Below are 20,861 nucleotides of genomic sequence, written 5' to 3' on the forward strand. Positions count from 1 at the left end.
ATTTGAATTGATCTATCGATCGATCGATCCATTCGTCACCGTCGTGCGCTACTGCCGCTGCCGCCGCCGCCGCCGCCGCCGCCGCCGCGACGTCTTTTGTATCGGTTAGCCCCGTTTTTTCGCCCTTGTACGCTTTCAAATCACCGCTAACCTTCGTATTTATTATGCCCTTATGCATTTCATTTGACTTTCAAGATCAAGAAACGCGGTAGCGGCTCGTTTATTATACGAACAAACGATACAAATGTTGATTGATCTGCTTATTTGGAAGTGTGGCCGATGGAATAAACTAATGTACGACAAGTAAGGGAACGTGGGGCAAAGTGGGCATCTGCTCTGAGAAAAAAAAATGCTCAAAACGACAATTTAAACTAATTTACACACATGTACAATCAAATTGGAAGAAATTTAAATTAAAAAAAAAAAAAAATGAAAACGGGGCAAAGTGGACACTTCGTTGCGAGGAAAAATTTTCGTGCCCACTTTGCTCATTTTTTTTTTTTTTTTTAATGAAATTTTGGAAGAGGGAAGTTATTAAAATTGTGAATGTTCGCGCTTATCTCCGTTTAACGAAGGGCAACTCGCATAGTAATCACCCGTTTCAAAATATGAATTGTACCTTTTCATGTGCATAGTTGATTTGAAAATTAGTTTTAAGAATGAACATCATCCGCACTGTTCAAAATGTCACGAAATCACTGCATCACGTCACCTGGAAAATATTGAAAGACAGTGATGGAGGAGGACGCAGCCCCGATCCAATCTCACTTTCGATTAAAAATTCCAAATTTTTTGCCATTGGAGACATTTTTCCTTCCCTCATCAGAAACTTAGCTCTCAACTCTAAACATCTTTCTTTCACAGAAAACTATCTTTATCCCATTTCTTTCTTGACTATTTCGTAGAAAAATTAATGAAAAAAAAAAAAAAAAATTAACTCGCTGGCGGGGCACGCGAAATTTTCTATATCGCACCGAATTAGTGAATAAAAAGAGGAAAGCTGCGAAGTTGACCGCGAAATTTTCGTCATCGGACGTTTCGTGCATTTTTTGCGAGGAGCTTTATTCGCAATCGATCGAAAATTGGATCTGCTGCATATCATGTCTGAAGTGGGCTCACATCCTGTGTGCAGGTGTTGACGATGATGACGTCAGTTACCGATGCGATTTTTGTAATTAATACAAATAAAATAACCATTTCGTAAAATTACAAATTTTACAAAAAAGGTAAATTTTCAATTTTTATATTTATATAACATTTTCCAAGTTTTTCGTTTATTATCCCAAATTAATTGAGCAATAACACATAAAAACTTGTAGAGGTGGTTATGGAACCAGAATCTGAGTTGAAAAAAAAAATGTTGAAAATTATTTTTTTCTTCACTTTTGGAAGTGCCCACTTTGCCCCACATTCCCATATAACGCTATCGATATTAATTCGTCGAGTGATAATGTCGCGATAAAAAAAGAAATGTATACATTATGAATGTAAACAATGGGGAGAAGGAAGAAGTAGGGTAGTATGGGACAAAATGGACACTTAAGGATTTAAGCCCTTGTTTCCCGAATTTCGTAAAAAAAAAATTTCGGGGCAAAACGGACACAGCCCCTCAGAAGTGGTAGAAGAAGTGCATGGGACCGCTCAGTCTCCATTCCTTGAATGTAAATCCAAAAAAACGAGTCAAATCTTATATCCCATTTCTGTCATGTTTTTGAGAAATGCAAAAAATCAACTTTGGGTCCATCGTGCTGGGGTATATTACGTGTTCGCACTATATCCAAGTCCAACCATTCATTCATGTTCCTAGTTTCCAGAATTTCTTCAAAAAAATTTTCCGAGGCCCAACGAACAGAGCGTCCACACCTTGTGTACAGGTGTTGAAGACGACGAAGATGTCAAGTGTGAGTACGATTTTTCTAAAAAATGAATAAAAAACCTTTTTTCCTTATTCATACTTTGTTTACTATTGTGGTTTTTAAAAATAAGTCAAAAGAGCGAATGGATAGTGAGAAAGTAGTGTGGGATCTATTTTGCTCTGAAACTTTAATTTTTTGGGGATGTCACCGTGGAATTAAACAATTTACCATGATTTATGGTCAGGACATGATTTGGAACAGCAAAAAAAAAATTTATACATTTCATGAAATTTCATTTTCGAGGAAGTCCGTTCTGCCCCGGAATTCAACTTTATGTGTCTATTTTGCCCCATATTACCCTATATAGGTAAGAGGGTTGAAAAAAAAAAAACTCAATACTACTATGAGTAATAGTAGTCAACCTTGACATCGATCCTATCGCAAATAAAAAAATACAGCGATATCGTGCTATATAATAGTGCAACGCTTCGTTAATTCAGCATCCCTCCGCTGCTGCGATGAGCTTTACGTGCTATATATTACCTGCACGTGTTATGCGCTAGATCCATATGCTTTTTCAATATAATTGAATCGAGCTTACATCCATGAGAAACTCCTTTAGGATATAATATAGGGAATTCGTTTAACGCGAGACGGAAAAAATTGTGACAGATTCATCAATGAAAATGTAATAGGTAATCCTGTTTACTTGTACTGATTAAACTTGACCTTTATGCTTTGCGCTCTACGGGCCGTCTCTAGATACGACAAACCCAAGTAGCTGCAGGTACTCCGATTCAGAATATGCTTCGATACAATTGATTCCCTCCCGCTCGCAGGTTACAACGAGACGATATTGAGTGACGAGTGATGAATGACCGTTCTCGATTATTCCCATATGGCTAATCCAAACTGAATTGAGAAAGTTGTGAATTTCTTTATGGTTATGATAAATCGAGAATAAGAGCGGTAAATTCTTTAACCGTTTCGAACGAGCATGACTAAATGTTTATCATTACAAAATCATAGTCTCGTGCGAATATGGGTATATAGTTGTGTCGCGATGCATGCGTGTGACTGCAATATTTCTTGTATACGCTTATCACGCGTGAATATATGCGTTGTGTCCTCTCAGTCGATACCTGGCACCTGCACCATTTAATCCAGATGCTATTGAGATCTCGATCGAGAGGAGGCGATGGAAAAAGGCGCCGGCCTTCATCTCGGATCGAACGCGCCTATTGTGATCCGAGGATCGTAGGTAGTGTCTTCTCGTAAATCCGTTCCAAAGTGGTGTAACATTGGGATAATAATCATAACGTCGGTGGACACGCGCGCACCTACATTCACACATACATATCGATAAATCAATAAATATATACATTGAGATTATTTAAATTCAATTGTAGCTCCGGCACTGCATGGATTACGATCACAATCTCTTACGCAATATTCCCCGCCCTTCCACCTTCTCTTTTCGTTCTCTATCATTGTAAAATGGACTCGTTCGTTGCATAAAATTTGATGCTCAATTTGATATGAATTTTTATTAACTACGAATAAACTGGAAAATGAAATACGTAATTACAGTAAGAACGCTCATAAATCGTCCGTGTCGTACGCGCGCACACACCCGATAACTGTATTTCATTTCTCGCTATTGTTCATATGTATTCATATTTTTTTTTCCCAACTCGTATAACTCGACTAGGCTAACAATTAACGTCATTCCCCGGTGATAATAGGTTTTGAATAGTCGTTCTTTTTTTCATCTCCGAATCGTGATTGTCCTCGTTCGAATCAACTTTTCTCTCCTCTCTCAAGAATTTAATTTAACTAATTTACCAAAGGTGATGCAAACGCGCGCGTCAACTTCTTGTCCAAGGTTATTTTGAATAATTAAGCTTATCCTGATGTCAGTGCGGTCAACCTTTGGAATAAGTTGGCAAATCTTTCATTCGTTCGTACTTGATAATAAAAAGGGACTTTGGACAACTTTGAAGAGTAAAGGAGAGGATATTGAGTTTTTTTTTTTGTATAGTTATCGTCGATTTGACTTTATTTCGCTCGCGTATAACCGGGTACAGTCAAATTGACCTAGATTTATCGTCTGCAGAATAGTTACGACAACGACGCGGGGATCCGTGTGAATTATCGATATTGCTTTCGCGTCAGGAATATCACTAAGGATCATACGGGGATGGAGAAAATAAATAGAATAATATAGGCCGACGGCCGGCGTATATATTCGCGACGATGAGACGCACGCGGTGCAGGTACCCGATGATATTCTACGCCTCTCTCGCGCCTTCTCCGCGAAAATAACTCATGTCTCGTTGCTTGTCGCGACAACGAGATTCATCGCTCCCATCGATGCTGCCATTCGCACCAGGATCCTTGAATATTTGCATAACGAGAAACTGCACGGTTTACAATGATGCATATAAAGTTTACAGATTAATCAACAAACACGGAGAGTTTGTGGTTACAATTGATTGGTTCATCGGGTACTCTTGGTGGATTAAGCGATGTAACCCATGAATAATATAATCTTGTAAAACGAAAATTCATACGCGCGTTAATGAGAATGATTCGCGTAGGGGAACATGGGGCAAAGTGGCCACATGGGGCAAAGTGGCCACCCACTTTTTTGGGGCATTTTTGAACTCTGGGGCAAAGTGGCCACTCACGCAATTCCGATTTCTGGCGGGGCACAGAATCAGTGAGAATTCTATGTTTTTTGAGAAATTGATAGCTATTTGAGGCAGAGGGTGAGAATCATTTTGCGAATTACTGATAAATGTCTATTTTATTTTAATTGACAAAAATCGTACTTATAATGGACTTCATCTTCATCAACACCTGCACACAAGGTGTGCGCCCATTTTAGGCATGTTTCGCAGCGAATTCAATCTTTGGAGGAATGCGAATGAAGTTGATCGCAGAAAATACACGCAACGTCCGCCGCAGACAAGAATTTTTCTTTTTTCATGATCTCTTTTTTCTTACTCACTAGATTTGCGCGATACGACAGACTCGTGACAACGGCGGTTTTCCCACGATTTGCCCCCGATAAGAACGGGCTTTTGCCATTGGTAATGGCAAAATTTATCCAAGTATTCCGACTAATTCTTTTTTCATCCCATTGAAGGAGGGTACCTACTATGCCTCGTTTCTTTTCGGTTTATCGCGGCCTTCAATGTTCCATGCGGGAACAGTCTATTACAACGTCTATTTAACCAGAAGTGACAATTATCGATTTTCACCGCATTTGAGAGGGTGGCCACTTTGCCCCAAAAAATTTTCTCGACGCAAATGAGGAAAAAGAGGATGAACAAAGAGTTTTAAGACTCAACAATAGTCGAAAGATCATTTATTATCTGATAAAGTTGGCTGGATATTCATTTTCGGCATGAAAAAAAATTTGGCAAAATTTATCAAAGTATTCTGACTAATTTTTTTTTCATCCCATCGAAGGAGGGTTCCTACTATGCCTCGTTTCTTTTTGTTTTATCGCATCCTTCAATGTTCCATGCGAGAACAGTCAATTCCAACGTCTATTTAACCAGAAGTGACAATTATCGATTTTCATCGCATTTGAGGGGGTGGCCACTTTGCCCCAAAAAATTTTTTTTTCAAAATTCGAGCAACAAGGAGGTGGAATCAGTTTGGGGACATAAAAATAAGTAAATGATCATATATTACCCGACAAAACTCGTTAAATTCCTTAAGTGGGCCACTTTGCCCCATACTCCCCTATATCTCTCCATGGGTATACGCGGTGAGTACGTTCGCGTCGGGTGCAGGCTGGTCGAACGTTAACGAGAAGATCATTTCGACATATTCATATATATGTACATATTGCGTATAACGTCCCCGGACGAGAAAGGAGAGGAAAACGGCGAAAAGTTGGAGCTTCGAAAAGAAGGATGTTGCTTGTTCGCGATAACGCTGTAGAAATTTTTTGTCGTCGCATTATTTTGAAAAAGCAGTTGTTTACGTTACGACGCCAGGCGCTCAATACTCTCCAATCCGCTTCAATGAAACAATGATAGATAGCTCCTGCGATACGAGCCGTATAATAGAAATGGGGCGACAGTGCATGGCAATTCCGGTACATAAAGACTCAACGATATACCCTCGCTTAATAGGACTCATTATTCATCGGCGTGTTATATTTGTGAGGATACTCCGCTATATAGTAGCACGATAACGTGTTCAATGCACAATTCATAATAATCAAAAGGGCCTAAGAGCCGTCGCTCCATCTGTGAATAAATCGTCTCGATTGCGCCCTTTTTCGTACATCATTTTATAAACTGTTGTACGATCGGTGGTCTCGTAAAAGGGCCGTATCATCATTATTACGCCGGAGACCGCGTCCGATGATACAACGAGATCCGTACATCGTATCAACGACATTCGTTCGACTTTACTCACGTAGTGTTGACGGCGCTGCTACAGAGAACGACGTTACTTGCAAACGGATCTGAATTTAATTTGAAGAAGAAAAAAAATACAAATAAAAAGCACGAAAAACGAATTTCATCTGTCCAGTCGCAAACGTGAGTGTCCTTATTACGAATATATATTCTATTCTCGAAACTAAATTGTTGGTTTCATATATGAGGAATTATCGAGATTCCGCAACGCGATACAACACAATCCGCCTTGAGTATTAACTTTTTTAGATTGTTTTTATTCATGTATTTCTTCAATATCCCGTTACCGTCGCCGCATTCATCGTCTCTCGTTTCATTCAATTCTTGCCACTTAAACGAGCATGCATCGGACTTGATGATAAACAATAGCGCTATTAAACGTTTGCGTTGTGAATTTCGTTAAGCTAGATACGGGACCGCACAGAATAGACGAAATATTTCAGTCAACCTTTCTCTCTCTCCCTTGCAACATGTGAGATACATGCCCAGCGCGTTTAAACTCGCTCAGCAAAGATAGCTTATCTACGGTCACACAAACTTTTTTCTTTGCTCATTTAAAAATAATCATACCCGCAGGCTGTTCGTCGCGCTCTCTTTTATATACATACATCTCTCTTCCTCCCTCTTTCCCCTATCCAACTTCCGGTTTAAGAACGTGGAATGAAAAAATACAAAAATTTTTTATGTTCCCGTGGCGTTTCGATCCAATAAGTAAGGATTTTTGTATACCACTGGTATTCTCGATAGACGCACGATTTTATTCTCAATATTGATAAGATAGCGGTGTCATCGTCTCTCAGCTAAAGCCGAGCTCTTTTCTGCCGGGTGTCCACATTATCGGCTTTTTCCTCCTCCCCGACCTCAGTTTGTACTTGGACGTATCGTTTATTGGATGTAGAGCACGCAGCAATTTTTTTCTTGACGTTCATCCGCGAATCACCGGGCTATCAAAATCACTGTGAAATTGTATACTTGCTGCTCGTCACCTCGATTTTACGACACCGACGAGTCACCCCTGCACCCGTTATAAAAAGCACGAACACGTAAAGTACCCGAGGCGCCTATGAGCGAAACTTTTGAGACCCGGCGACAATCTATTTTAGGTACGCCCAATTATTCTCCTACAATATAGTCATCTCGTTCAAGCATATATATAATCGGCCTTCTGCCAGCACCACCGCCAAGACTATCGTTTAACTCTCGAACGCGCCGCAGTTCTCTTTTATTGTTCGATTAATCGGCAGCTAATCGATTGGGTAATGCGTATTTCGTAACAGCAGAAACCGTAGCAGCAAGAGCGGTGGCGGCGGCAGCGGCGGCAACAGCAACAGCAACAGCAGCAGCAGCAGCAGCAGCAGCAGCAGCAGCAGCAGCAGCAACAGCAGCAACAGCAACAGCAACAAAAGCAACGGTTTTCATGCATGAAAAAGTTGAACAACGTTAACTTAAATGTCTCATATGATTCGGGGATCGTCGGAGTTTTGAGTGATGGACAATTAGACTTTTTTTGGGCTCTGCATGAATCGGGCAGGGAACGTGTAGTTGAATGAGCAATGCAATCATGATTTATAAATCAAGAGGAGTTGAGAAAATTGATCAAAGGAGCGAGCATCAATACGCTATGATATATGAGAATTTTCTTTTCCCGCGTTTTAAAATCGATCGTTGGAACCTGGAAGTTGGAAGCTAATTAGCGTCGACAGTTTCACGATCGATAATAACGATCATTTACAAGAGCCGGCTCTTGTAGATCGCGTAATTCTCTCGACCGAAACAACAAATGATTCGATCCCCGCTGCGTCCATACAAAAACGTCTCGGAGAAACGTAAGTACCGTATGTACCGTATTCGCGCGCGTATGTTTCGTACATTTACGCGCGTCCCCGTCACTTTCAGCAGCCGACTTACTTTCCACTGTGTGTATCGCGTTTGTCGAGGGCGAAGGGAAACTGCAGAAAATCTTGCCGATACAGCTGGTATACCTTGGTTGATCCCGTCGGGTGGTAGTGCGAGCACGCTTAAAAACGCGGCCACCAGATGTGCTCAAACAGACACCTCCTCTACTGTGATTCTGTGATACATTAGTGCGCCAGCCAGGCTGACGGCTAAATGGCCATCATCCGTACGATGAGAACCGTCCACGGGAGGCCCCCGAGGCCGTACACCGACCGCACACGTGTGTCTCTGTGTGATACGCGCGCGGTCATGAATTTATGAAGATGGAGTCCGAAACACCCGAGATTACAGCAGAAACACTTGAAAAATTTTCATTATCCATTGGTGTCTTGAGAGGAATTCGAACCCGGGATCCGCAGATTACGAATCCAAGTTGTTGTTCATCGGATCAACCGTTCTCCCTTGCAATATAATATCACGTCATTGTAGTACATTTTTTCCTACGAAGTTCGAGATTTTCAATAAATTCATCGCTTGGAAATGAACGATGATTTTGATTGAAATCGATACGATATCTTATTGTTGAGTGATTCGGTGTGCCGGTGCCACATTCACGTTGTGCGGTGCATGATTCATCGCGCGCACTCGTTATTTCCCGAGAGAGAGCAGCCTTCGATCTCGGGAGCTTTTTTGATGGTGTACGCGCGATACAAAACACGACTAACGTATCCTCGATAAGCTGAAAACGATCGAAAAAGATTTCAATAGCACATACGAAGCATGCATTTGCGAGAGATTGTCTCGTGCCATTTAATTAACATTTGAGTAAAAAGCTCGGCTCGTTCCGCACACTTAGATTTCAGTTTTTCGCAGCTTCTGTGTAATTACACGGTATACGAGGTAACGATCGTGCTTGCCTGAAAAAAAAAAAAAAAAAAAAAAAAAAAAAAAAAAACGAGCATTATTGGGAGTTGGCGCATGAATCAGTTCGTGTATTACAAACATCTACTCCCGCCGCGCTTGCTCTCGCGTTTGTATTTTCCGTATACACGTAGCGTATTATCCTCGAGTGGAAGAAAAAAAAAGGCGCATGCCGCGGAACCTTCGGGGAATCTGATTTATACGAGGCTCAAGGATACGGTCCGATGGAAGAATGAATTTTGTGGGGAACGCGAGAGAATCCGTTGTCATTCGGTTATCCCTTGAAAATAAAGGAAGAACTTGAGGATGTACAGCCAACGGATTGTAAAACAAAAAAATTGAGCGAGTCTCGTCTTACCTTGTTGAGTACAAAAGATGAAATGATTCGCGCGACCTTGCTTCGAAGCAAGGCTATTAGAGCGTGGGCGTACGCGCGGGGATCCTTGAACTTGTGCTCGGGCTAATGCGTCAATGAGCGAGAACGTGTTTCTTTTACACGGATAAAGGAAGCAAAGAACGCTCAAATCTTGATTTAATTTCTGCTTATGTGCTTATGCGTTTGTATACGCGAGGAGCGAGAGATAAACCGAGTTACAAGTCGATACTCGCATGCGCGTACGCGCGGCCCGGGGTTCCGCGAGTGTGGTGTAGCTTTGGTATACGCGCCAAGGCGCGGACACGGACAGACGTCAGATCACAACGAATGATAACGAATACACCTTGTTAAGCCGCAATAACCTCTATACATATACCTTTGTCGCGGTTTCTCGTATTATTTTTATAACTCTCGTGCTCTTACACGAAGATCATAGTAGCGTAGATCGCGCTTTCGTACAATATCGAACCTCGTACTTTGTTTCACGGTCATTCGCCATACGACGGTAATGGCTCTGCTTGGGCGAGCCCGCGTCTTCTCGGGCCTCGCTATTCCTCCATTTATCTATTCTCAACGCCAAACACGTGATTACATTTCCATTTCTGTCTCATCCCCGCCGCTACCACCACCGCCTCGACGCCCAGCTTGACTCACGAGCACGCGAAATCTCCGCGTCTTTTGGTCGAATTATCTTCAAAAAGTCTTTGACATGGCATAACGTCCAATGGCAAAACGATTGCTCGTTCAAAGATAAAAAAAAAAAATGAACAAAAACAAAAACAAAAACGTCGTTGCTACGCGGATAGTCGCGCACTTTTCCAATGTTATATCGTTGACCGTTGACCCATGCAACAATTTTATTGCGTTTGAAATAAAAATTAAGTATTATTTTCAGCCTGTTTTAGAAATTTGGGAATGAAAACCGTGGTTGAAGGGTGGGAGAAAATAGGCTCATATAGAGGGGCGCTTATCATCGATCAATCATGCGTATCGCACAAACGCCTTAATTATGCCGGCGATCAACGTTATTCATTTTTTCACCCGGAGCTACAAAATGATAAAAAGCAGGACGGGACGGCTTGTGTTTTTTCTTCTATATTTCGCTACTCTACCATATTAAACGACGATTATTCAATAAGAATAAGGCAATATCTCGCTGAGCTATTGGTATATAACACGCGATAATAAAAGCACCGTACAGCGCGCGGCAGTTATCGCTGGGTTGTACGGATTTACGTGAAAAGCGTGCGACAACGATCGATGCTTCCGCGGTTATAATAACATATGCATAATATGGAGTGCGGGGCAAAACGAACACCAGAACCCACACTCACCGTTCAAATTGATGATTGAAATTATCGCAAGTGAGACGCATAACTTGCTCATCATTAAACTGGAGAAAAAAAAAAAAAAACAAGTCAAAAGTAAACATTGGGCGACGATTTCGACCTCTGTTTTACCGGAACCAATGACTTGGTATATTTCATTCGCGCGCGCACAGTTGAATATCCCAATGCACGTATCGTTACCGCGCGGTGGCACGTGAACAAATTTAGGGGATGTAAAAATCGGGAATAAAGTTTGCGGGGATGAAAAATGTCTGAAAGTGCTTGTTTCGACTGATAATCCATTTTGCCCCGTACTTCTCGACTGTAATCTATATTCGAGCAAGCGCGGAGCGCGCTCACGGTATATATACGTACTCGGAGCGAACCTCGGGTATCCTTGAGAAAATTAAATATGGATGTCAGGGCATAGTAATCATCATAGCGACTCTATTAATCAATGCGTATATATAAAGGAGAGAAATGCGAGGGGAAAGAAAAGAGAGACTCATCGGAATATAACTGCATGTCCACCGCGAAATATAGGCATGCAACGCATGTGGAATAAGCGTTCTTTATTGTGATCCTGGGGGGATCCGCGAGAAGGGGGCACAAGAGAGGAACGCCGTTGCTCTTCAATATTATATATGCTTTCGCGCAATGAAAACTATTAGGGACGCGGTGGTATTATACTTACGTATCGCTTGCTGTTGGCACACGGGTGAGCCACCTCGTACGAGCTCGTAGAAATTCAATCAAATTTCATTTCGTTACGCGTCCGTGAGATTAAGGACAAACGAGATTCGCCCGGGTGGAAAGAGAATGAGTGACGGGTCGGGGAATTGTTTGATTTATTTTCAAATTTTATATTGTCGCAGCTTTGGCGAACGCTCCTCGCTCATTTACGCGTCAGCATTATTCTCAATTGTCCAATTACCGCGCGCGAATACAATGCGATGCAAGATCAAAACAATGAACTTTAACGAATATATTTGTTGATATATAATCACGTGCCATTGCCCTGAAAAATTCCTCAATTAATCTCTCGTCTCTCGACAGTATAATGCGGGGCTTCGCTCTGTACGACTGCGTAGCACGATACCTAGACCAATGATGTAAAAGAGGGGCGGGAGCATGCGATGACGGAGGGTTCGAAGGATCACTTTTTTTTTTTTTCGGAATATCTATAATATCTATAATATAGACGCGAAAAAGCTTGAGCCGCGATATACGCAAGTATAATATACGCGTCTCTCGCTTTCTTTATATTTCAATTATATATAGGGATGAGTATTTTTCAATTTTTCACTGTCAATTTGCGGGATGCCAATTCATACAATACATACAATATTATCTTTTGGCTCGAATCTATTGAATATAACCGAGGGGTCGTTGACGGAGAGTTGAACCGCACACCGCGCACCGCACACGCAACTGATGTATCATATAGCAGGGCGGTGTGTATGCATATATAAATTGATGATAAGCCGCGTCAAACGTCAAAACGAAGTATATATCGAAAGACGCGTCGAGCGAGGATATCCATATTCGATGGCGCGTCCTTGGAGTCGTTGCTGGTATACCGTAGACTCTCGTAAGCAAGCATTTTCGTGTATCGCTCGGATATATTGCGAGGTTCCCGGCGATCGGTTCCGCGACGAGAGGGCGTTTCTTCCTGCAAATATAAGTTGTATGCCCCGTATAGTAGGGCCTGTGGCGCGGCTAGCAACCGATTCCACCTTGGGGGATAAGCTATAAGAACCTCGGGACTCGTACTCCGGGGCTCAGTCTTCCGCTCGGATTGCGTATACACCGGAGTCAGCGTCATTGTTTTACTTAGTGTACTTGTTAGGGAGACGCGCGCGCGCGCGCTCGCTAGCGTTATCAACACCCATATAATTATAATATTCCTACGATTCGAGCCGATCGAAAATCAACGGTTTCAACAACGTTATCGCATTTTTTTTGCACACTCTCTCGCGTTTAATCGACTTTTAATTGGGCAAGATCGCGCGCGCTTTTACCTTCGCGGTCTTGTATATGATACCGTTGAGAGTATATATAACGCTTATTGTGGAACGAGGAGCTGGTCGCGAGTTTCTGTCCCGCTACCTGTCCCGGGATTCGTCGGTATAAATACCACTGGAGTAATCCAGCCGGACGCCATTACGAAGCTCGCATCGATACTGGATTTCCGATCGATCGCGGGCGCATCGATCGAGAACGCTATACAATCCTTTTGTTAAAAAATATTCACCCGTAATGGATAATAAGGGATCACTGATCCGCGAGATGGCCAAGGCCAAGATCAACGAACGTCATCGTGACGAACCGATCATGGGATTCGTTACCGATCCACCGAAAAACACTAGATACTCGGTAAGATTATATAAACGATATACGAAAACAAATTATTCTCTCATTCCGCGCTTCAAATATACCGCGGAGGATCCTATTTTCTTATTCTATATCGATCGCGCCAATATTCAATATATAGGTATACCATCTCTCACTGTATACTCTGTATGACACGACACATGGATGGATGGCAGGCCCATTCAAATAATATAGTAGAAGGCGCCTAATGCATCACTAAAAAATCTAAAAAATATCGAATATGTTCGAAACGGATATCTCGCGCCGGTTATTGTTCGTGGTAGTACTCGTGAGACGAGACTCGCATGGTCCAATCTCGAAGGAATAAATACAATTATTATTTTGTTGGCCGTCGCGTATATCCTTACGTATCCTTTTTAATAAGTATACGTCTTTCAGGCAAAATTCATTCGTCAAGATGAACGAACGATTGACCTTTACTCTTATACCGTTAGTTTCGAAAACACATATATTATATACGCAATACTGTTTAACGAGAGAAGCTATTTTTTTTTTATTATCCTGATATAATTTTGTTCATTTTGTACCGCGTAAATGATAAATAATAATAATAATAAATAAAAAGTTAGATTCGCGTGTCGAATGATTGGATCCGAGAGAAAATGGAGTGTGCGTTGTGTATATAAATAATATCGGTAGAGCGAGGGGGATTCTCCGTATACGCGACGAGGATAATTCCTACTTCTCTTCGACTACTACCTCAATGACCCAAAAGATGTTCCGGTACAAGATCGCGTGGTAAGCTTCAAATTATTGTATACATACTCTTCGGATCGAGTCAAGCGCAACGTACACAAGTGTCTCGTCGCATTATGCTCTTCGTATATAACAAGCAAATTGCATTAAAACGTCATGTACGGACAATAGCTATCGTATGCAACTTTTGTCGTTCAATTACTTTATTTACGTTCCGGAGAGGGTAAAAAAAAGTACTGTTCGCGCGCGGTCGAGCCGATTAGAGCGAGGCGATCGCAACGACGTCATGCCGCCCGTTATTCTTTCTATCGGCGGCGGCGGCGGCGGCAGAAAAGCAAAAGCTTTTTTTTTATTTTCTCAACGAATAACGTATATAGTATCTCTTTGTGAATATGGCTCTGTACTCGTGCGACAATTGCTCAAAATGGTAAACAACATTTGCGTTGATGAACTCGGGTTTCAGTTGGCGGACGGGATTGCCGAGAACGAGACAACCGGAATGGATTATAACATTCAACTTACTTGCAAAGAGGACAAACCAAGGGTCCTCAAGTTCTTGAGACGCTTTTTCTTCCGTGACGAGCCCCTTAATCACAGTATCGAGCTCATACCGGAAGGCGAAGACAGTACGTGCCTCGAACTCGAGGAGTACAGCCTTTCGGCCCTTATGGATAATCTTAGCTTGATGGCGGTCTCCTCGAACGGTTCGATCATCGGTGTTCAACTCAACGGTGAGAACATTTTCTCAAATCAATATTCATTTCACACATACGCGAGAGCTCTCCGAATTCATTGCTTCAGATCCGTCAAACCTTCCAACCTTCCAACCTCATTTCTCTTTAAAATTGTCACAAATTACGCAATTTCAATTGTCGATTCATTTGTCGAGCGGACGTTGCATCGAGAGCAGCAGCTCCTCGTGGTCGGAATCGTTACCCCTCTATCGACGCAACGCCGCTCGCTCACTCGCTCGGAACGAATGCCAACGGATCAAACCGCCAACATTTGGTTTTTTAACGTATCGCTCCGCGCGGGCCCGCGGGTACGAGCAGAATATTAGCCCGTAGCTCATTATTGTGAGCCACGAGTACACGAGAGACCCCGAAAATACTTTTCCCGATAGGATCCGCTGGCATATATGATGATGACAAAACACGCTGCTCTTTCTCGCAATTGCGATTCATTGAGCTCATTAACGTGTACGGAGACACGCGCAAACGCACCGATATATAGACAAGCTTTTCAACGAACGAACGAACGAACGAACGAACGAACGAACGAACGAAAGAACGAACGAAAAAAGATATATGTATTGGGCGTTGGATATTTTCGAGTGAAACATAAAATATATTACGAGGCCTTTATAGAGAATGATTTATCGTTATTATGGAATCGATCAAATTACAATGTTGAAGAGAGATGGGAGAGCGTAAACGTGAGCGTCGATCGGTTATCGCTGCGTTTGCTCGCTGAGAGTCTAATCGCATGTTCGGTTCTACTAGATCCCGCATATTGGAAGGGTATCGGACGTGGTTCATCGAGTGCTATAATGTTAAATTAATTGCTTTATTCGTAACGCCGCGTGCACTCCGGTATACCGCTGCACCACGCGTCCAACATATAATTACATTTTCGTAGGACGACCAAAAAAAAAACAATGATGATGAAAAATATACGCATGACGGGAGAATTCAACCAAGTAGATTTTTTAATTTATTATCAATTTCAGTTTCTTCATTATTATTATTATTATGCGCGGGAATATTGAATAATCGTCTAATCGCGCGCAATATTTTTTCAAGACGGAGGGCCGCGAAAAAGAGCGAGCGAGAATAACAATTACAATATGTTATCGTCGTCATCGTCGCTTCGTTTATCCCCCATCGATTCGATTAATAACCGCCTATACACGCCCATTTTCGCGCCTATATTAATTTAAAAGGAAATGCGCGAATAATCCAACTAACGAGTGAACCCATCACCCGACATCACCGTTAAGCCCGTTCTACGCTCTACGCTTTCGCAAATGATAGATATCGCATAGCCGTGCGACCAAACGCTCGTCGTCATATACGTCCCAAATCTCGTATCTCCGCGGTCGAGAGACAACCACCGAAGGAAATAAAAACGCCGGATCCAAAAGAGTCGACGCGGTTTTCTATACCGTAATCCCGCGTGTAACCTATTCCCATACCGCAGGCATGATCCGCCTTCGCGACGTTGAACGCGCGCTTGCGATCCGTTCACCGCGATTAACGACGTCGTCGCGGTGTTGATTCATTTATCTGGGCGTAACCTCCATTATGCGGATAATGTTCGAGAACCCCGAAGCTCGGCTGATTAATGGCTCTGCATGTATTTCACTTTGCACGAATGAATCGCCTCGGTGGTGGACGTTAAGAAAAAATAAACGACAACAATGAGTGATAAAATAAGGAGAAGGGGGTGGGGAGACAAGGCGAGACGGCAAGGAAAAAAAAAATTGTCTTTATCTTGGTGCAATTGTCGTGGGGTTTCATGGAGACACCTCGAGGACTTTGAGTCCTTCGAGAACACAAGATTCTACACTCCGATTGTCGTTGTTTGCAGATTGCCGGTTCTTCCGTTTCTCCTTCGAGCCTCCTCCGAGGAGGACGCGCCCCGCCCACCCCGTCTCGTACAGGCAATTGCCTTCGAAACACGATGGCTTTTTTATTCTTTTTTTTTTTTTTTCTCCGCAACCGGATACTTATGATCCTCCGATCTATTATTAATGAATATTTATACAAAACGATTGACGATTGAATAAGCGAACAGCGGATCTCAATAGAGCGGTCTCGAGATTTTTAATAAACGCGCGCAGGCACATCGCGCATTATTACCGATATCGTTGCACAAAAAATGGATAAAAAAAATGATTTTCAATGAGAAGAAGAAGGGCTTGCGGAAATAGATGCATACGAGAGTTGAGCGAGTGGGTGAGAGAGCCGAGAGACTGACAACGGTGCGCACGAATGTCCGTTATACAGGCGCGTCATACGTAATTTTGTTAAATGCGCGTTCTCGTGCATCGAGATCCAGCATGCGAGATCAACTTGTGCTACTACTCCCTCCGCAACGTGAAAGGAAATATATGCTGATGATCTTTTTTCTCGACTGGTGCGCAGGTAAAATGGAAGCAGCACCGGATGAGGGCGAGCCCGAATACATAACCAATTGCAAGAATCCAAAATTCCGAAAAATTTTAAGGCTGCTTCATCACGTCGACAAAAAAGTTGACATCCCCTCGAGATATCCGAAAAAAAAGGTTCTTGAAATAAGGATCATATCGGTTGACAGTAACTGGCGCGGACAAGGAGTAGCCGGAGCTCTCATCGAAAAAACCATGTAAGTTAATCCCCGCACATGGAATTTCATGAAACAACGGTAACGTTGACAAGTATTTTTTACAATATTTCAAATGTCCACGAAACATTAAAAAAATTAAAAGGAAATGTAATACAGCAGCAAGGTGGTTGCTCTCAAATAGTGCAAGCCCGTTATTCAAATAGGTTCGTCGGCTGAGATACTCGAGGCTCGAGCTAATGATATTGATTTACAGAGAAATTGCCCGCGAGTTGGGTTTTCACTTGATCCGATCGGATTGCACGTCTCTGTTTTCCGGCAAACTTTGCAAGAGATACGGTTTCGAACCGGTTTATGAGCTCAGATACGCGGACTACGTCGATGAAAATGGTAAACCGATATTCACACCGGCCAAACCCCACGACGCCGTTATGACTTACGTCAAATTATTGAACGAGGAATCGAACGAGAATTAACAAGGAGAGAATCCGCGTGGGGGGGGGGGGGGGGACTTGGATTTTTCCAGCCGGTCTTCGTGCATTCTGTCCAACGAATGAACCAATCAAGAAAGGAACAACAACCGAAACGGGGCAAAATCCATATATAATTATATTTGTACACCGCAAATTCCCGCTGCTGCTCCCGCGGCTATTTGTAAAAAATACACTGGCGCTGTTATACGTACGAAAATATATTTCTATCGATATTTATGGTAATACGTGTATGAATGACGATTGAACTTGGATCGATTTATTTCCATGGCGTATGACTATTTTTTTTATCACTTGGCATCTCAAGACGGATACGAATTGTATTCGCACCGACGATTTTTAAAAAGGTCTACCGCGCGAGAATCGTTATACTCTTCAACGAATAAAACATAGTTTCATGAAGAAGAGATTGGAGCTTGTAATTATTGTAAATCTCGAATGTGTGCAGAATAAAAAAAAAAAAAATGAAAAAAATGAAAAAAACGACGCGATGATGCATTTCCATTTGAGAACCGGTATCATAAAATCAAGTACGAAATTTATCAAGAGCTTGACTTTTTGCTCAGAGAATTTACCAGGATCGGTCAACTGCGATATCTCGCCGCGAGTTTGGCTCTGCTCGCCGCGGATCTCTCCTCAAAGGCGGCTATTTGCTCTTCCCTGTTCAAACGATTTGCTTCCGCTCGTACTTCATCGTATGCCTCCTGATACTTTTTGTTCTGCGCCGCAATTTTCTTTCCATTGAAGCTCATCGATGCTTTGACGAGAAGCATTTGACACGCGAATCCGACTGCCGAGAAAAGAAGACACAACATCGCGATCGTTACTTTCGTAAGATGCTTCCCGCCTCGTATCCCGTACGGTTCGTAAGACGGATCTCTAGGGTCAAACGGTCCGTGCATCCCTGACGCATCCCGGAACGAATTTATCTCGTTGTCGTAATACACCCTGTAAACCGATCCACCAATATATTTTTCATTCTCAAAGGACGGGTAATGTCATTTTCTGGTACTAGTAATAACAATTGTTACACAAGCGAACCCGAGCGTTTGAAACAATGCTTTTTGCCTAACTATAATGATGAATTAACGATATTTTTTTTTTTTCATCCGCTTCAATCCGAATTCCATTGTTGCAAAGTTTTTGAAATCACTTCTCAAAAGTTTGTACCTTGTGCGTTTGGTGGTTTTTTTTTTTTTTTTTTTTTTTTTTTTTTTTTTTTTTTTCAGTTTGCATACGTACTTTCTTACTTTTTGGTCTTGCGACGCTTTCTCAAACTGCAAATCCGCGTCGTATCGTTGTCTGGTATGCAATTTGCTCAGTACTTTGTAAGCTTCAGAAATTTTCACAAAGTCCGAATGATTGGACTTTTTGCCGGTGTCAGGATGCATCTGGAACGTGGGGAGTATCGATATGCGATCGAAAAATCTCCCAGTCCATGGGCAACGTGATACGAATTCATCGGCTTCTGATATACCGTGTGTTTCGACTCACTTCTTTTGATAATTTTATGAACGCAAGTCGTATCTCTCGTTGAGAGGCATCCGGATGTATTCTCAAAGTCTCATAGTGGGTTCTCGTGTTCCTTTTCAAATTTCAGCAAAAACGAATCATTACTGGCATAAATGTTTTGTCATTGTGAAAATGGAAAAGCAGGCGAATGGCTCTTCGTCAATATAGATGAAAGTTATGTAATGCTTTTAAAATTTCTATCGGAAACAATAAAATTTATCTCACCTTGCACTCCCACAGAATAATTTCCGAACGTGCATTATTTCGTTCCTTATTACCGCGCGAACGAATAGCGACATTTCCTCATCAAAGATTCGATCGACAGTCGCTTTTTACTAACTTTTTGGGATTGTCAAACTTATTGATCGACAGCGGTTACAAAGACACCTCATATCATCGAGAAGACACATCCGCAATTAGCTTATTTGTATCGTTTCCAAGTAACATTTAATGAATTTATCACTGCGCAATAATCAGTAATTTTAATACGCAGTGAAAGAATGCAAAAACAGATCAAAATAAATAGCTCGAGAGGATAAACACATTTTGAGCGGGTCTTTCGTTTAAAAAACAACAACGATTATGTCTTCAATCTTCAATTTAGGCAGGCCGTTCAGCTGCTTTTTCTGGTAGGGGGGCGGAGAGGTTGGGGGGCGTGAATGAAGAAGATTGTCCTAAAATGGCGGAAAAATCACTAGGGCTGAAGAACCTAGACTAACGTTAGGGTCTAGCTCCGAACGGTAAACCGAGATGTCGCCACGGTCGTTTTTGTCGATAAAAAGATTTAGCAGAGTTAACAGACTGACAGGGATTCTCAACTTTGTTGATAGTTGGAATATAGGACGTATAGGAATACGCCCTGTACGTCCTGTTGAGAATCCTTGCGCCTGTCAGCTGCTAATGGCCGTTTTCTCCGACGCGGTTCAAACTCAGTTCAATTTTTTTCATATAGTTTCGAAATAGGATGAACCGAGTTTAAACCTCAGATTAACGTTCGAGAAAACGGGCATAAATTTTTTTACCGACAAAAATAACCGTCGCGACATCTCTGCTTACCGTTCGGAACTCTAGACTCTGACCTTAGGCTAGGTTCTTCAGTCCTAGTGATTTTTCCGCCATTTAAGGCCCGGCTACACACGATCAATAATAATATTGCACAATAATATTATTGAATGTGTAGATGTAATATTGAAACATTGAGCAATCATTGAACAGAAGTTTGAGCGATTTTAATTTATGGCGCATTACACACCATACAAACTTATTGTGCAGACCGCGTGTGTAGCGGGCCTAAGGATAATCTCTCCACCCCTCCGCCGTACCTTTCGGCCGCGATGACGTCCATGGCCAATTCGTGGCGCAGCCATGGCGATTGGTGGAGCAAGCACTCGTTACCCCCTCCCCCCCGGGCAATCTACGAACTTGGCTGATTAATTTCGGATTTCTGACTTTAAGTGCTAATAATTTTGCGAGCTTTTGTCGATTTTATTAGAAAGAAAATCGTTTGTCGGTTACGAATTTTAATATTCAAACAAATTCCGAAACAGTTTTTTCGCGGCGTTCGCCTTTGCGGCCTACGGTAACATTTGACTATTTTTTTTCTTTTCTTATATATACTACTATTC

The 20,861-nt window shown here is 42.1% G+C and overlaps 2 protein-coding genes and 1 long non-coding RNA gene across 7 annotated transcripts; 1 reads left to right on the top strand and 2 right to left on the bottom strand.

Moving 5' to 3' along the window:
• Positions 1-1,877: 1,877 nt before the first annotated feature.
• Positions 1,878-17,949, top strand: LOC122416523 (arylalkylamine N-acetyltransferase 1-like). Of its 5 annotated transcripts, XM_043429561.1 has the most exons (5): positions 13,180-13,195; positions 13,853-13,951; positions 14,373-14,640; positions 17,056-17,275; positions 17,490-17,949. In XM_043429561.1, exons 3-5 carry the CDS (start codon positions 14,409-14,411, stop codon positions 17,707-17,709), a joined length of 672 nt encoding a protein of 223 aa, XP_043285496.1. In that variant the 5' UTR covers positions 13,180-13,195; positions 13,853-13,951; positions 14,373-14,408; the 3' UTR covers positions 17,710-17,949. The 5 variants fall into 5 exon arrangements, with proteins under 5 accessions (XP_043285492.1, XP_043285494.1, XP_043285495.1 ...); XM_043429557.1 differs by lacking the exons at positions 13,180-13,195; positions 13,853-13,951 and adding an exon at positions 1,878-1,901; XM_043429559.1 differs by lacking the exons at positions 13,180-13,195; positions 13,853-13,951 and adding an exon at positions 6,249-6,421.
• On the bottom strand, positions 4,647-9,088 carry LOC122416525 (uncharacterized). Its single transcript, XR_006262123.1, has 2 exons — positions 8,207-9,088; positions 4,647-7,542 (listed from the first exon to the last, which is right to left on the bottom strand). It is a non-coding gene; the product is annotated as an uncharacterized lncRNA (long non-coding RNA).
• LOC122416524 (dnaJ-like protein 60) lies at positions 17,818-19,877 on the bottom strand. The gene is made up of 4 exons (XM_043429562.1): positions 19,462-19,877; positions 19,219-19,309; positions 18,967-19,115; positions 17,818-18,672 (listed from the first exon to the last, which is right to left on the bottom strand). The coding sequence occupies exons 1-4, from the start codon at positions 19,533-19,535 to the stop codon at positions 18,309-18,311; spliced, it is 678 nt and encodes a 225-aa protein (XP_043285497.1). The 5' UTR covers positions 19,536-19,877; the 3' UTR covers positions 17,818-18,308.
• Between the last annotated feature and the right edge of the window lie 984 nt (positions 19,878-20,861).

Source organism: Venturia canescens, chromosome 9 (assembly GCF_019457755.1).
Source record: "Venturia canescens isolate UGA chromosome 9, ASM1945775v1, whole genome shotgun sequence".
Taxonomy (NCBI): Eukaryota; Metazoa; Arthropoda; class Insecta; order Hymenoptera; family Ichneumonidae; genus Venturia; species Venturia canescens.